General features: G+C 38.3%; 1 protein-coding gene across 1 annotated transcript in view; it reads left to right on the top strand.

Annotated features, from left to right (window-relative positions):
• Positions 1-17146, top strand: part of Prosalpha3 (proteasome alpha3 subunit) — a 38809-nt gene extending 21663 nt beyond the window's left edge. The window contains exons 4-6 of the mRNA XM_072301153.1: positions 6083-6213; positions 7695-7818; positions 15161-17146. Coding sequence (XP_072157254.1) covers positions 6083-6213; positions 7695-7818; positions 15161-15309 — 404 coding nt within the window. The 3' untranslated portion in view covers positions 15310-17146. The remainder of the gene's footprint in view (positions 1-6082; positions 6214-7694; positions 7819-15160) is intronic.
• Positions 17147-17653: the final 507 nt, after the last annotated feature.

Below are 17653 nucleotides of genomic sequence, written 5' to 3'. Positions count from 1 at the left end.
GGCGCCCTCAAGGGGCCAAGGCAACTGCCGTCGTGCACCCCGAAGTTGGACCGTACTCCTTAACATATCTTCGTACTATTGACACATTGAGTATCATCTATATTTCCGCAAGGCTCAGCGGCCGTCTGATAGCCAACGGAAGGTCTTATCAAAGACTGTGGCAGACGCTGCAGAGCACAGACTTTCGGAGCACGGCCATGTCTCCACCGAGTTGGACTGTGTTGATGCAATCTACACTGATAGGTAGCGCTGGCAGTCGCGCACACTACGAGTGATTACCGATTTTTCACAACCCAGTCGAACAGTGCAGACTTTACTTACTACCCATACTTACTGGGTGACTATGTCCCTCCCGCACCCTGTAACCTCGAAGGGTCAGGGTATTGGAGTGGCATAGTCATCACCAGTCACGATGACTGATATTTGAGTGTCCTCAAATATCAGTCACCTCCGGGTATTGAACCCGGGACCTCAGTGTTGGCAGCGAACTGCCTTGACCACTACACCACTGAGGCTGACTCCTCTGTCAGTACTGTATTGGATATAATTGGGTCTATCATTGATTAAGTTAAGGAATTTCATTAGAATTCAGTGGCGTGGCGTGCTTTGCGATGTATCGATTGTTCTGCCATTTAAACCTATGGTAAAGAATCGATTATTAAGGCGTTCGCTGCGAACACCCTGATTATCGATCCTTTTCCATAGGTTTAAATGGCATAACAATCTATATATCGCAAAGCACGCCACGCCACTGTTAGAATTATATGAGGGTCCATTTGCTTTTTTCTTTATCAATATTTAAAAAGTCTATTTTGGGTTAGAAAAATTGGAATTTTGGGTTTTTACTGAGGGATGGAGGGACTCTTGAGCCATCTAGTTAACATTAGAGGGTATTGTTAATTAGCCCACCACGGACTTTCTAAAATAGAGACTTCTAGAGATTTAATATCATTTATTAAAGAGTTGTTAAGTAAACTTATAGATTTTAGAATTAGTTTATCGGTCACACAGTGGTTTAAAATGGGGAGAAATCGTGGTCAAATCAGGATTATTTGTTAAGCTTTTTGAAAATGGAAGTAAAATTGTAAGTCTCCTGCAGAGTTCATGGCTAACAATGTTCTTATCGGTCCTCAATGCAATAACTTGTGTTCATTTTCACAAATTTTCATCGCACAGTGGTCCAAAATGGGGGAATTGGTGGATAAATTAAGACCCACTGTCAAACTTTTTAAAAATGAAGTAAAACTGTTGATTTTATGTAGAGTTCCGATCCTGGATGAATCCGTGGACTTAATTTTTTTAAAATTATTGTTGTATGTCAGACTATATTGTTTACAGAATTTTGTTGTACATTATATTTTGTAGCATTGTATGTTTTTGCATTGCATGAAAAATAATGCGTAAGCTTCCTTGCCTTGTCATGGTACTAATCTTTGAAGAAGTTTATTTTTCTTCATTTTATCTTATTAAGCGCTCAGCCGATAGGCGGCGCTTATTGCTTTCGACTAGCCACTAGAGCTCTAGTACAGTAGAGCGCTCCTGCAGTCAAATGGCGACTCATCGATCCCCGGAACACCATTTTTAAAACATTTTTTTTTTTTATTACTTGATAATACCTCTGTGAATATGATTGAATACAAATTAGCGTGAGAAATAAATAACAGTCCTAAAACTCTTCGCTTTTCGGTTTATAGTTATCCTGCAATTATCTCTGAAAGTGCAGGATCCGCGTTTTTTTTCCCGACAACTTTACAACCGGTGATAACTTTATTCGGAGCTTAGTAGAATTCGCCTACATCTAGGTTATGTGTCTTTCACCCAAGTACTGGAGAGTATTGCCATCCTTTTGCCCCTCTCTGATTGGTTCATGAGTTTTGGCCTCGCTGGCACTCTTCTGGCGTAATAAGATCAATGCTCATTTTCTGTAGGTACTGCCACGATTCAGATGACGACGACACCACTCTCCCGCATTTGCTTCTCGCGTCTCGCCTACTCCTTTGTTTTCATCTTTCGTCCTTCAGCCATCAGCCGTGTAAAGTTTGTGTTGTGAAATTTAAGAGTTTGAAAGTGTCTATAGTTGTGCCCAAGCACCAATTACAACACGGTTTGCATTCTCATGCTGAAAAGCATAGAAAAATGACAGGATCATTTTGCGCAGTTCAAGCGCAGCGATTTGTACCTTCTTGATTGTCACCACCTCATCGCTGCAAATTATGAAAAGGACCGCTCAAGTGTATCATTGATCATAGAATATCTGTTATTCTCAAAGCGATGTCGTCATCACATCCTTAGTAGTTCACAACTTCTGATTATTGAGTTTAACTAGGTGTCAAAAAATCTAAGATATCTGAAGTAGCAGAAAATTGTGTACTTTCAAAGTCTAAGATTTTTTGCAGCACCAACAGTTTCATAAATCTTCCCTATAACACTCTACTCTTAAACTACTACATTCTCCCTCTCACATTGCTCCATAACAAAGGTATGTGTTAGCCTCTTAATTGTACTAAAAATTCTAGGTTTCATGACTCATTTATTCAATCACTCTCTGGTGAATTTGGTTCCGTCAGATTGTAAGATTCATTGCGTGACACTTTATGTGCTATCTCCGCAGACTTAACTTCTGGCATTTGAACGCTCAATGAGTGCAAAATTTCATTTGACCTGTTGGCTAATTTTCAGTAAAGAAGGTAAATAACCTTGTAATAAATGTTCAACCAGACGATGTAGGAGATGAGGTTGAAAGTTACATCACCTCCATATATGAGGAAGCTTTCATACCTACAACCTGATTTTATGACTTACAGTAACAATAGATACTGCTTTCATCTGGCATCCTTTCATGCGTCGCGCCGTCTAATAAACGGGGTCCTACATGTAGTTGATTCCATGAATAGGTAAAATGGCTTAGAGGGAATAGCTATTGAGATTGCAAGTTTCATGTATATGAGGAAGTTTTCATTTCTGCAACCTGATTCTGTAACTTTTGATACCTTGATCAGTTCGGTATCCCTGCCGGTGACACTAGATGGAAGATACCACTTGATCGATTCAACAATCCTTGACCCAAGATACAGAATTTCGTATTACAAGTGGATAAGAAAATCTAAAAGATTTAAGTTGACAGTTTTATGACAGAGTTAAATTTTAAAGGTAGGTGAGAAAAGGTAAAAAATATAGGAATGAACGTCCTTGTATTTTTCCAGTGAGTTCCTAAAAAAATAATTCTTCATTAGTAGCAGGAAAAGTTTCCTTGACAGAAATTGGAGATTAGATAGTTTAAAGTAGAAAACCCATTTCGTCAAATGATCACTACGGCCATCTCTCATCCAGTTAGAGAACCTATACCTTTGATTAAAAAATTCATGAACCACAGAGACTTTTTGGAAATTGAGTTCATAATATTATCGTGAAAGTTTTGTAAGGTTGAGTCTTTGTTTACATTCTCAAAGTATCAGAAGTTCTACAGTTTAATCGTGTTTCCTCCTAACTTTATCAGCTTATGAGTAATGGTTTCTTATTTGCTCAACTCCTCAGCAGGCCAAAAATCCATGCCTCAACAGGTACATATGAGAATTATGCGTTTCAACGAAACCTACCCACCCTTGAGTCCTTTATCATCACTCAGGAACCACCGATCTTTTCTGCAGGTGTCATGAAACATTCATGACAAATACTGTTGCAGTCACCTTTATCCTACATATTTATGCATTGTAATTCTAGTGACCAGCTCCATACTCACAAAGTAATTTCTGTATAATACAGTTCGACGGTGAAACTACCAGACCTTGTATCTCGGTTAGCAACGTAGTAGACTACCTTTCATACTTTCTTCTTTACACGGAAAACCAACCAACGTCAGTTTTTAAAAACTTCTGCAATTTTTCTTCTTTGTGCGAATAAAACTCTGTGAAAACCAAGGGGCAAAATTGATTTGTTCTCTGTCAAAAGAATAATATGGGAATGGAGATTTTTAAGCACCGCAAACGAGATACGCGGTCTCGTAGTTTCTCCGTTGACTTGTTACGATAAACCAACTCACCCGATTATACCTACTATATACTCACAGATTACATTGAAGACATGTTGAAGATATTAATGTCCCTGTTACAGTGACTGATTCGAATGTTATCACAGCAGAGGGTTTCAGATATTTGGGCCAACATGGTTTATTAATTACACAGAACGTAAGTTACCTTAATAAATTAAGGCGTAAAGGCAACTTCTGCCTTTGGTTCGCCTGAAATTACTGTAAACGCATTTAAATTCCTAAAATATATGAGAAATTACAAATCTACTAAATGTAAGCTAGGGTTTCAGGAGAACACAATTAACAATTTGCCGCTAGAAGGAAAACTGCTGAAGGAAAATGAAAAAGATTTTTTACTATGGCTCAAGATAATATGAGGAGGAAAAAAATGAATGTAATTTCCGTTTACCCTGAATATAATTCTGGTATTGTAGGAATTCTCTTTCTCTATTTACGTATTAGATTATTTTTATCCTGTTATCATGAGAATAATCAAAGGAGAGGCTGTCTCTGATCATGGATCATTAGAAGGTTTTAGCACAGTGTACTGCAACCTAGTGGCCGGCCACCCAACCCGACACCTGGTGCCTTCGATTCGCGAAAAGTTACCTTCAGTACTCAGTTGTAGTTGATTGATTTCGTTTTTTGCCTCATCATTTACCTATTAATATTTATATTTCTCTCATTTATTTACCGATAGTATTTTTTACTTGTCATAGTAGGGCAGCATTAAAACAACTAATTTGGCTTCGTGAAGTGATACGTTCATCTTTGATACATTTTCTTTAAGTGTTCTAGAAAAGTTATTTTTTTGGAGCGGTAATAGTTTTTTCTGTTTTTATGAGAAATCCAGGATTCCAAATGTATTCATATTTCAATACTTATGTAATGGATCATTATTTTTTCTTTTGGATCTTGGAATTTTTTTTTGGTTGGGGGAGGGGGGGGCAAAGCATCATTTTAGATGTTTTATTAATATATTAAGAATTACTTAATTTTATTATTGCTAATTTAAACATACTCAGTTAATAGGTAGTAAATTAAAGCTGAGACTCATTAAAATTGCGCTCACCGCTGAGCGCTTCTCTAATACCCTGGTATTAGAGCTTTCCCGCTTGTTTTTATTATTTATTTATTATACGACACCATTTCCAAGAAAATCGATGGTAGAACCGTCCCTACTGACCTACATCTCGGACAAAATCCAAGATGCCCGAAATATGACCACCTTATTTCTTTTCTTAGCAGTTATTATCAGATTTCGAAATTTCCACAAAAATCAGTAAATGTTTAACGTTTGCACTCCAAAATATAAACGATGCTGTCGTTGAAAAATGCTTGGAGGACTAGCTGATCAGCAAAGCCACGTTGCAAAGTTTGATTGTTCTAAATGCAATTCCACATCAAACTTATGGTTTGATAAAAACACTTAACAACGGGATACCATTACAACCGATTGTAACTGTCTTAAGGAGCCCAGGTCTTAGAGAATGTGTGGACCTAGCTCTATTTTGCCACGAATACGTAGGTCAAAACAAGCCCAACCCTACTGTCTCAGACCTTCCCGGCGATGTGTGACTTTTAGATACACTAACATTCAGGTACAGCTGTATCTCACTACGTTTCCCGAAATCACGATTTTCTGGAAAAAATATGCATTTTTCAAATACCAACCTGTGAAATATGTGGCAACCTCACCATTAGGCCAAAGCTACTCTCGCGCCGGACACAAAAGAACACTTCCTGTGTGACCGTCCAAATGCAATGCTGCGTGACATCCCTACCTGTCAGTCCTGTGTGAATATACTTATTTCCTAGCTTACTTTCCATGTGTACCCCTTACAGAATAAATATTTTCGTCACTCCACATCATATCATTCTTCAATTCCTCCATTCTTCCATGTAACATACTCAATGCAACCAGTTGTTTCTCGTTATATAGTTAATTGAAGTAACCTTTTCATAAAGAGTGTTCCATTTTCAATTCTCCTCTGAAAATTGCATACCAAGATGCCACTGATAATAATCGAAATTGAACGTTATTCATTGTTACAGGTAAAAGACCGTTTGGTGTGTCAATAATATACATGGGATGGGATAAACATTATGGATTTCAACTCTACCAGTCTGATCCCAGTGGAAATTATGGGGGGTGGAAAGCAACGTGTATTGGAAACAATAGTGCGGTATGTATCTTTCTCAACAGATAAGGCGGGATTAGAAAGACCTCATATTAATTGTAATGTTGGTGGTACTTACATTTTGAGGGCTAGTGAACAATACCGCCTAACTGACAATTTTGGCGAAAAAGGTTTAGCGAATTTCCTGCATTGTACAGTGTAAAATACGTAAGTTGATGGTTTTAGTCTGTTCTAATTCTATAGGAAATTGTTTGAATGACGCTGTATTGTATGAAAAAATCGCAAATCTAACCTTAATGTTTCAAAAATGACGAAGTTTTCCCTTCGTTCTGCATAATCGTCAGTTTGCTATTGCTATGGACCACTAGACAAGGTACGAATTTCAGCATTCTGATACATGTTTCGTAACAAAAATTTCATGTAGAGCACGATGCGCACGATAAAAATTGCCGAAATTGACTCCCTACGAAGATATTTAATGATTCCTGATGCGTGAATTCAAACCAACCACTCATGAAAACACAATGCTCTACGTGATTCACATCGCGCGTTAAACGTTATCATGATAGTCTCTGCGATATAAAAATCTGGCAACCTCAATCTGGACGTTTTGGCTCAGCTACAGCGAATTGCTAGTAACAACACATGGTGGGAAATGAACATTGCTCGATTGAGAAGTTTGCTGAAACCGTTGTAGTGCACGATTTGACTCATGTAGAGCTTTGAGTTTCTTGTGAGCGGGTAGTTCAAATTCCTCGTAACCAATGTAAAATAAAAACGTTTATATGTATCTTCGTTAGGAGTTGGTTTCAGTAATTTTCGTTGTGCGAATCGTGTTCGACGTGAAATTCTGGTTAAGAAACATGTATCAGATTGCTTTAAGTCTTACCGTGTCTAGTCGTCCATGAGCGGTTTTGTTCGTTAGCTATCGATTTGTTGAATAGGTGAAATGCACTATTATTAACAAAAATTATGTCAATTACAGAGGTCTGATTAAAAAGAAGTAACAAAAAAAACTGCCTTTGCCTTTTAAAGGTTTTTACCCACATTTTTGTCTCTCCCTACCTTACTTATCCGCAATGACATGCCATCAAAGAGGAAATTCTCATTAGGATGGTCCTATATTATGGTGCTTGTGAGATGAAGAAATTCAGCACCTATTATCATTCATATCCTTCCATTCACTAGCCATAATCAACCAGCGCAGTACCTTTCATTTTAGGAAAACAACTGAATGTTTTTTCTCCTTACCTAAAAACAGGTTGATTGATTATAATACACGCAAAAACCCTGTTTGCCCGTTGTATTTCGCTACAACTAGCAATTACAACACGTTTTGGAAATCATCTGTCTATGCGTCTCAGGGTGATCTAGAACGAAATTTTAACCCTAAGCCTAAAAGTAAATATAAGTTTGCACAGTTTCTCTCCAAAAATTTTTATGTTTCTGAGGATCACTGCCCACTAAATTGTTCCTCAATTCTCAAATTCAATGCACCTATGTTCAACGGATGGTGTTTATTTCAGGCTGCTGTTTCAAATTTGAAACAAGATTACAAAGAAGGAGAAATGACCCTAGAAAGTGCACAGCAATTGGCCATCAAAGTGCTCAGTAAGACATTAGATATGACCAAATTAACCTCAGAAAAAGGTGAGAAATGGATTTCAGTATTTCATTGCTGTGTTGCATGTTATTTAGAAAAATTCCTAAGACTTCCAACAATTAGGCATTACTTACGTTGTGGGTTAAGTGTGCTCACGGATGTTTTTCACAATTTTCAAGGGAACAACGGGGGATTGAAGTTGCTCGGGAAAGTACCGAGTTCTTTTCCCTCAGCCTGTATTCAATACGATTTTTCGCATCGGTACACGGTTCGCGATCGAGGAGCGAACCAGGCGATGATCGGTTTGAGATACAGGTATAAATACCCTTTCCCTTTGTTTTGGGTTTCCTCTAAATGCACTTGGCGCGCGTCATCCAGGCTATGTGTTCAAGTCCATTGATTCTGAACTCTTTACCTGGTTCTCTTGTATTCGATATATGTATTACCAAATGACCCAGATTTGGAATAAGTTTGTCTGATCTTAACTCAAACGGAGGCAGCCGCTTATTAACTCAAGTCGACGCCTTGGCTATACTTCCACCACAGCACACTTTGGTCTTAATTCACTTTTTATTGCTGAAAAAACAATTGCGGCTTCCCATTCTGGTGTTAAAACATCGAACTCATGTCTATCCCCTGATTTTGATGTCTTGAATCTGGATTTGAACCTAGAGTTTCTCAAAAAAATAATCTTTACACGTTAAAACCATTTTTTCAATGGTATCAAGAATACAATTTTTTTTTATTTTATTTATTTATTTATTTAAATTGGCCAGCTTCATTAGTGTCCATTGCAAATTCTTTTAAGGATCTTCAGTGACGTCCAGTAGCTCAACAAATTCTATGAAAGCAATTTCATTAGGTGCTTTCTGTAAGTAAAATAGAGTATTTTTAAAGTTAAAACTGAGGAATGGAAAAATTCCGAAAAATCGCAGGGGCTGAAGGAACCGTATTTTCTTGGAACGGTCTGCTTTTCGGAAGGTTCGTCGGAACGAGTTTAAATTTTTTGACAAGTCACAGGCAAAAACTCTTCAGTTTCTTGAAGTAGAGTGTCTACTGAGTCATTTAAGCCAAAAAGAAAAAAATTCTGTCGAGCTCCTGGAAAATAAAATCAATTTAAAGGTATTTTTGGGCTAAAATAGCGAAATTACCCATAGCAAAGCCCGTCATATTATTTAAAATTTTTTTTTCTTCCTGGATATAATGCCCAAATTTCTTAAACATGCATATTTTAAGCCTCTAATTACTTAAATTACCAATTTTAACCATATGGTGAATTTTGGGGGCCTAAAATGAGCCCTCAGAGCCAAATTTTCGAAAACTTCGGATTTTCAGGGGGATATTTTTTTTTTTTTTTGTTTTAACGTTGTTTTTTCTACAGTCGTCAATGAGTAATTCTGAAGAGCATTTCAGATTACATAATTGACATTTTGACTGTTCAGGTGAAGGGGGAGGGGGGCATCAGGCTTTGCTTTGCCTTTCTCACAGTTTCTGAAACTGCTTGAAAATTCCCTATTACTTTGGAAGTCCAAAATATTCCTTCTTAATTCATTAATTACTGCTTCTGATATTATGACATATGCAGCAGGAGTCACTGCCCCCCCCCCCCCCCCTCACTACGAGATGCATGTAAACCTTGATCTTACTGCGCGCGCTACCGGATCCTTGCTTTTCGCGTGATGACAGTCCGTTGTATAGTAGATCTGCCATTTGCAGCATAAACTTGTAGCGTAAACATGTCCATTTATATGCAATGCTAAAGACCGCCACATGTTTTATTGCTAATGCCTGGATCTACTATACAGGGTGTTTCAGACCACCCGTACCAGGCCTTTTTCTCGGTTGTTTTAGGTCGTACGAAGTCGCGGACCGCGGGGTTGAATAGGGAATTGACCCCAAGGAATCCGCATTTCGTGGTCCCGAGACCCCCCCCCCCCCAACCCCCCTTGGGGGGTAAAGGGGAGTCACGATGCTAAAAGTCACGGTTCCCGACCGAATTGCGGATTAATCGCATCAGAATTGAAAAGCACGGAAAATTTCACGTGAAATTGACCCCTTAAAATCCATAATCGGCCCAGCCAAGGCCTATAAATGACTCGATAAAGAGGGGGACAGTACCCCCTCCATAATTTCTGTTTGGTCTCAAAATTGACGTAGATTCTCCAGAAAAAGATGGTTCCCCGGGTAATCGACCCCGAGAAATCCAAATTTCATGGTCCCGAAGCTCCTCTAGCCCCCCTTGGGGGATAAACGGGGGGCCAAATTTTAAAAATCGGGGCTCCTTTCCGAATCGCAAATTGATTGCATCCAAATTGAGGAGCAGAACACTTTTACATCTTTAGTGACCCCCAAGAGTTTTAATTGACCCCCTTTGAACGGCAAAAAGTAACCTCTGAGGAGGGAGGTTTCGCCCCCTCCAAAAGTTTCTCAAGATTTCTCTTTGGTCGCAAAATTGACGTCGATTCTCCAGAAAAAGACGGTTTCTGTCCAAAAGGGCGGGTAGCGGAGCTTAGGGACCATGAAATTCAGAGTCCTCAGGGTCGATTACCTGGAAAACCGTCTTTTAATTATGAGCTCCGCAACAAGCGTGACTCGCTTGTACCTTTTCATACACGAGCCGCACGAATTCATCTCTTCTTCTCTCCTCTCCTTCCGTCCATGGACAGAGGTCCAAAATTTTTCGGATTTACTGACGCGACCGGCTGCGGCTCGGTGCGTAAACATGGGTGGATTATACTAAGATTACACATAAGTCAGAGAGAAACACGTACAACCTATCGACTTAAGTGGGGCTCATTCCGTGAAGGGACTCAACTCCTCCACTATAGCAATTCCACTAATAATTTTGCGATTCAGAAATCCCCTCACTTGTCCGGACCTAACGTGTCTGTCGAAATGTCATCCAATGGTACAGATGTATTTTATACTTAACTGATAGAGTATAAGAACAATTATTACTTACAACCTACCTACCGTCCAAAGCAAATGGTAAGCTCCCTTAAAAAAAAATCCATGTTTCAGATGAATCATGTTTCGAAAAAGTCTAACACGTGGTTATGGAAAAATTGGGGCGACTGGTGAAATTGCAACCGACTTGAAGCCGACATCAGGGATTTGGACCTCTGTCCATGGACGGAAGGAGAGGAGAGAAGAAGAGATGAATTCGTGCGGCTCGTGTATGAAAAGGTACAAGCGAGTCACGCTTGTTGCGGAGCTCATAATTAAAAGGGGAAAAATTTCAGTTGACATCCTCGACCGATTTTGTGATTTCAAGTACATTCGAGGGATTTATCTCAAAATCGGTTTTTTATTTATTTTTGGCAAGGGATTTATTTTTTTTTGGAATTTTTTGATGATTATTAGTCTTAGTGGACCTTGGGAATTCATCAAAGGTTTTTGCCTATCTTATACTTGATTAAAAGGAAGTGACACGTCAATTTCCTCGACCGGATTTTTTGCCCGAAAAATGTTTTTGAGGGTTTTTGTAGTTTTCAAGGTTTACATGCATCTCGTAGTGAGGAGGAGGGGGGGGGGGGGGGCAGTAACTCCTGCTGCATATTTCATAATATCAGAAGCAGTAATTAATTAATTAAAAAGGAATATTTTGGACTTCCAATGTAATAGGGAGTTTTCAAGCGTTTTCAGAAACTGTGAGAAAGGCAAAGTAAAGCCTGATGCCCCCCGCCCCCTTCACCTGAACAGTCAAAATGTCAATTATGTAATCGGAAATGCTCTTCAGAATTACTCATTGACGACTGTAGAAAAAACAACGTTAAAAAAAAACAAGCAGTGAACTCAAACACAATGTGTTGATAAGGCGCATCATTAACTGGCACATATCAACCCCTTTAGTTTTCATTCACAGAGATTTCAAAATAGGCAAGTAGCACAACAAGAGAATTCATACGATCTAACACTTCAACGACGCATTTTGACGAGACCGTGTGTTGTGAATGTAGAAAGCCATTCGAACAAGTTTAAGTTTTTTGATCTGCCTCCAGCAAAATTTTATCAGATTCTTAAAGAAAAGTGCTACAGAATAATTTAAGCAAAGAAAGGAAAAATTCTGTCAAACTCCTGAAAGATAAAGTCGATTTAAAGGTATTTTGGGGCTAAAATATCCAAATCACCAGTATTATAAATCCCGTTATATAATTGAAAAGAAATTGACTCTATATATGTGCAATTGCATTAAATATGTCTTGATTTTGTTATTTTAAACGTATTTCCATGCAAAGAAGTTCAACCATGTCCATGCTTTATTCATTCATGAATTGAAAGTAAGCAATCTACATCCCGAAAATCTACCGATTTGCTGTAAAGTCGCAGAAACTTTTACATACCAGGTCGATGTACCCACTCGTGGAATTTTCCAACCAATTTCGTGAGTGCAAATATATAAAAATCAATGTGCTATAGTCACTTTGGGTGCATTTATTTTTCATGAAATAATAATAATTTCAATCCCGAAAAACCATCAATTGGACCGTGTTTAGCAGAAAGGAACCAAGCCTCATCAGTCATTGCCAAATTTAAGGGGGCAATTTAATTTTTCACGAGACAACGTTTGTGTGGATTCCTTTGAAAATTTTAAGGAATTTGCCTCGTACTATGGAGAACATTTACTGAAATTTGCTCTAAAATCCGCACTACCGTTTTTATATGAAAAAAATTAAATTGCCTGATTCAATATGGCAAGAGCTGATGTGGTTTGGTTCCTGTCTGTTTAATGCGGTCCAAATTTCCGTCTAAAATCGAAATGTGTAGACTCCCTGGCGTGAAAATTAGATTCTACGTGTAAAAATACTTACATATGGATATGCTGAACAGTAACCATGTGTGGACACAGTCAGCAGTCCGCGGCAACGTATAGAATAACAGCAAAAATTGGATCGGATTTTAGCCGCTTTCCCCGCCTCTCCTCGTTAGTTACAAACCGTTCCTATACTCATCTCAAAATTTTTCTCAGAGCTTTGTGTTTTTCTCAGCTTCCATTTAAATCCCGGTTCGATGATCGAATGGGCTGCCCCAAAAGCAAGCCATTTTTGAAAGGTTGTATGAAAAATTCGTGATATTATCGGCTTTCAGAAAATCACCCCATGGCTAAAATTGGTGGTATAAATGTTTGAGTGCTTGAAATAATCGTATTCAAGAAACTAAGGCATTAGTCTAGAGTCAATTTCGTTTTAATAATATAACGGGATTTACCACCGGTGATATAGCTATTATAGCCCCAGAATACTTTTAAAGCGCCTTTACTTTCCAGAATCTTGACGGAATTTTTTTTTTTTGGCTTAAACGACTCGATAGCGTTTGGGCGGGATACCTTGCAGAATTGTTTTTATTTATGAGTAATTTTACGAAATGTTTCAATAATTTGCCCCTTCAAAACGGTAAGTTTGCCTTGTTGCCGTTTTACTACTTTTATTCCGTATTAACATACCAATACTGCATCTTGCTGGAACTGCAAATGATGGTTTTTTTCATTCGCTTTGGCAGCGTCCATTCAAATATCTATACTGTAAGCTCCGAGACCTCCTAATTTTGCGTAACTGGTAACGCTTAGTTCCAGCGTTCTACTGGGCCGATTTTCATGATTTTTGCGGCTATCGACGGGCAATTGTCTCTAGATTAGCCCGTTCTATTCAGTTTTTCAAAATATGATCCAGGTTTTTATATATTACGTCGTAAAGTTGCGAATTTAAACAATGTAAATTTATACTTTTTGTCATAGTTCGTTTGAGTGTTCTACCGGGCCGATTTCCATGATTTTTGCTTACATCGACAGGTGATAGGCCCTAGATGAGCCCGCTCTAATCAGATTTTGGAAATAGGACCCAGGTTTTTTTAAAATAATGTTATAAAAGTGAGTGAATATACAGAATGCTTCAGGACTGCTACCGCTATGCGCAGGAGGATGCGCAGTGGTCGAGGAGGTTGCGCAGTGGATGTGTAGCATCAGCTCTCCTTATCAACACAAGATTCGCCCCATGTCCCTCAAGGCGAGTGGTGGCGGAGTCATCAAAGACGTCGGAGGCGCACACATGGATCAAGTTGTGGGTTCGATCTCCGACTCCTCAAACCTCAAATATCTAATTATTACCTGATTATCAGTGTTCATCGTTTTACTGCAATATTTCATTAAGAAGTCATTCCAAAATGCGTCCTTTTGACTTCAAAAAAAATTGTTTTTGTCTATATTCATCAAAAACAAAAATCATTTCATTCTGAAAGTAAAGTATACGTCATATCGTAATTTTTTAGGGGAAAAATAAAACCAACATTGATAGGAGGGTAAAAATAGGGTCGCGAAGCGGCCCATTGATGGCGCGGAGCGCCCTCGGGGGGTTGGGCCGCGTAGCGGCCAGGGGACGTAGCCCCCTAGCAATATGATACCCTATCATTTAATACATATGCTCTCGAAAGAGTGACTTTTACTTTCCTTTTGATTCGGCGTGATACGGCAACGGATAGGTAAAAAATGTAAAATAATGAGGAAACTTACCTCCTGGATCTCAGAAGCAGGTGGTTGTATGGAAAGACGAGAAAGCGTTACTTTGAAGGGTTTGGCTCACAGAAAGCTTTCAGACTGCACTCTGTTAGCATTTAGTAAAGTCTGCAAACCTACACACCCCCCACCCCCGAATCCCGTTTAAAATTACAACTGCATTAAAAAAAGTGGGACACTTAGAAATAGAACACCTCTGGTTTTCCCAGAGTAGTGCATGCTCAATACAATATTCAGAAAATCAAGATGGGATTAATTTTGAAACCGACTTTGCTTCGAAAAAAAGAAAAGAAAAAATGATGAAAAAGAAAGGGTGAAAAAATCTGCCAGAAAAGGAACCAGCTTGAGAGTTCGGGACTTGTCTTCCGTCCGCAGAGGAATCGGAGGGCCCGAATCCAGGATTCTTCACCATTAAAAAACCTCAGCAATTCATTACAATGAAAAACTGAAACTCACCTATTCAAAGAAGAAATGGTGACAAATGTAAATTTTTCCAGTGCATATGCACTAACTGATAGCGTATCATATTATATATAAATGGACGCTGCCAAAACGAATGAAGAAAACTAGCATTTGCAGTTCCAGTAAGATGCAGTATTGGTATATTTATGCAGAATGAAAGTAGTAAAACGGCAACAAGGCAATCTTACAGTTTTGAAGGGGCAAATTATTGAAACATTTCGTAATACTCCTTTCCAGATCCTAGAATCTGGGCCTTTTTATCTTCAATAAAAAGGCCCTCATTGATACCCCTCCTTTGTAAATATCAATTCTGCAGTGAGCAACTCATCATCTGTGGCATCTAGAAGTCATGTATTTGAAGTAATATTATCACTTAATTATCATCAACCAGTTAATTACAAGTCATACTTTTGTTTCAGTGGAAATAGCTACTTTGAAGCGAGTTGATGGTAAGACAATCACAAGAATTTTACCAGCTCAAGAAGTAGAAGCATTGATAGCTGAATACGAAAAGCAAGAAGCGTTTCTGGAAGCTCAGAAAAAAGAAAAGCAAGAGAAGAAATCATAAAATGCTCTGAGTTAATAAAATTTGTTCCTCTCCAGGAGAGCAGTCATGGCAGTTGGCAATTTTTTTCATTATCTTCAGATTTTTATTTTTTGCTTTTTTTCTCACGGTAATAGCCATAAATTAGGCTTTTTTGGTGGTTTTGAATCCATTTAAGAGAACTGACTTCAATGAGAAGTGGAGCCCTTGTATGGCATTGGGAATCGCAGTCTAAGTCCATTTTTTATTTTCATTATTTTTTTTTTTTAACTAGTTCTGTTGCATGCAAGAGATACAGCCAACTGACTGCACTCTTAATGGGTAAATTAGTAAATTAGCTCGTAAATCACGTGGGGTACATAAAGGAAGTCTGAATCTGCTCCTTAGCGCGCAATTTGCATAGTTCATATTATGCTTTTTGTAGTTTCTCGCATATGTGGGCTAATTTTCTCAGTCACCGCCGATCAGGTTTACACAGGTAAAGGAGTGAGAAAGACCTACCCGAAGTAAACAAACTATTAACTAACTTTTTCTATTCTATGATTTCATTTGTTTTTGAGCGTTTGTTTCCTCTTTCTTCCTTTATTTTGCAAAACAAAAGTTTTGAATCCATTGAAATCTTCGGCAAGGAGAGTTCATCACAGTTTCCAAGATTGAACGTTTATTTAGGTTAGGTTTCTTTTCGGGTAAAGTTGACTGCCAGCCACCAAGAAAATCTGTCCACATGTGCGGTAAAAGCTTGTTACAATCTTTGCAGATTGCGCGCTAAGGAGTGGATTTTAGACTTTATTTATGTGTCCAACATGACTTTTGAGCGAACTTACTCTTAAAAAGTGTATTCAGTTGGCTTTATCTCTTGCTTGCAACAGACCCATCGCGCCAAATGTTCTCTTTTTTCTCTCTTTTTCATGATGTCTCACTAAGTAAAGGCTGTCATTTGAAACAAAAAAGTTAAGGGCTCCTGGACCACCTCCTTGAAGGGGGCCTAAAAATGTCGACTCCCACCAAAGATGGGTTTCTTGAAGGTAAGAACATTCTCAAAGTCTCATTTCCTCATCTTTAACCACTCATTTAACAAGGCGACTTTCTGTATGCCTTGTAGAGGTGGACTTTTTCATAAAACCACAAATCTTTTCCATCACAGCATCAACATTGATTCTTTGAATTAGGAGTTTGTTTTAAAGAATAGCAGCAGCACCATTGCCCTCTTACAGAAATTTACCCAAGAAGTACGTTTATTTCAAATTCGTAACTTGCAAGATCTCCGTTGTACTGTTTGTTTATTTTACTAATTTTGTTTTTTGGTTCCCAACCTGTGATTTCGCATTCTCTCCCATTTTAGTAATGAATTTTTTTTCCCCTATCTCATTAAACTTAAAGCCACCCGCCAACAATCAACTGTCACAATTATTTACTGCTTAAGTGATATAATGGGTCAGTGGCAGCTAATTTTTTTAATTCATTTCCTGATTGAACTAAGTGACCTGAGTTTCTAAGAATTTTTTCGTATTTTTTAACTCTGAATGGCAAGGAAGCCGATTTTAAAGATCCCAAAAATGGGACCCATTTGAAATATTTTTGGTGGGTTCTGATGACAACTACAGCTTTTGATGACTGGCTGAACTCAACTTCAACCTTTGCCTTGCTGTGTCAACTCGACTGTCGGCTTGCAATAGCTTTTCTCCTTTTTAAGAATTGCTTTTATGACCGTTTTGGTTTTTTCACGAGAGAGAAACTGTACTACAAAATTGCCAAAATTCCTTGCCATTGGCCCATTCTTAATGTATATTTGTTCATTTTTCAACTCATTAATTTTGCTCTGCCTAAGCTATTCTAAATACATTTGATTTTTTCTAGTAAAGTATGGTGTATTATTTTTGGGAACTGATCATGTGTAAGCATTGTATATTGAAGTACTATGCTTTATTTCAGTTTTCTTATTAGGAATGGAGGCAAATTTTCAAATGGAATTCTGAGACGTTCGTAGGCCGTATCCATCAATTTTTTTTGTGATAATGAGCTCTTCATGCCCTCCAGTTGATAAGATCATTCTCAGAACCTTTAAATTAGCATCGGATTATGAATTGCTCTCATTGTACCTTAGCATGTTACTAGTGTGAGGTTATATTTACAGTTTCCTTGTGGGGAAACTCAGGCGCATTAATAGACACGATGTTTCAGTCCATAGTGTAACCGCTGAGTTATTTAATGCGTTGCTGAGCTCAGTGAAAGTGTTGTTAAACGTTCGTTGCAGTTAACTGATGACCTGTCATTTTGTTTACTAACAAGTTTACGCCATCGCTAAGCGGATAACTAAAAATGGCGGTCTGACGTCATTTCGCTGACTTCAATATTTTTAAGTTTAACA

Source organism: Bemisia tabaci, chromosome 1, assembly GCF_918797505.1.
Source record: "Bemisia tabaci chromosome 1, PGI_BMITA_v3".
NCBI classification, from domain to species: domain Eukaryota; kingdom Metazoa; phylum Arthropoda; class Insecta; order Hemiptera; family Aleyrodidae; genus Bemisia; species Bemisia tabaci.
The sequence above is the reverse complement of the archived record's forward strand: the minus strand, read 5'-3'. Positions and strand labels throughout refer to the sequence as shown.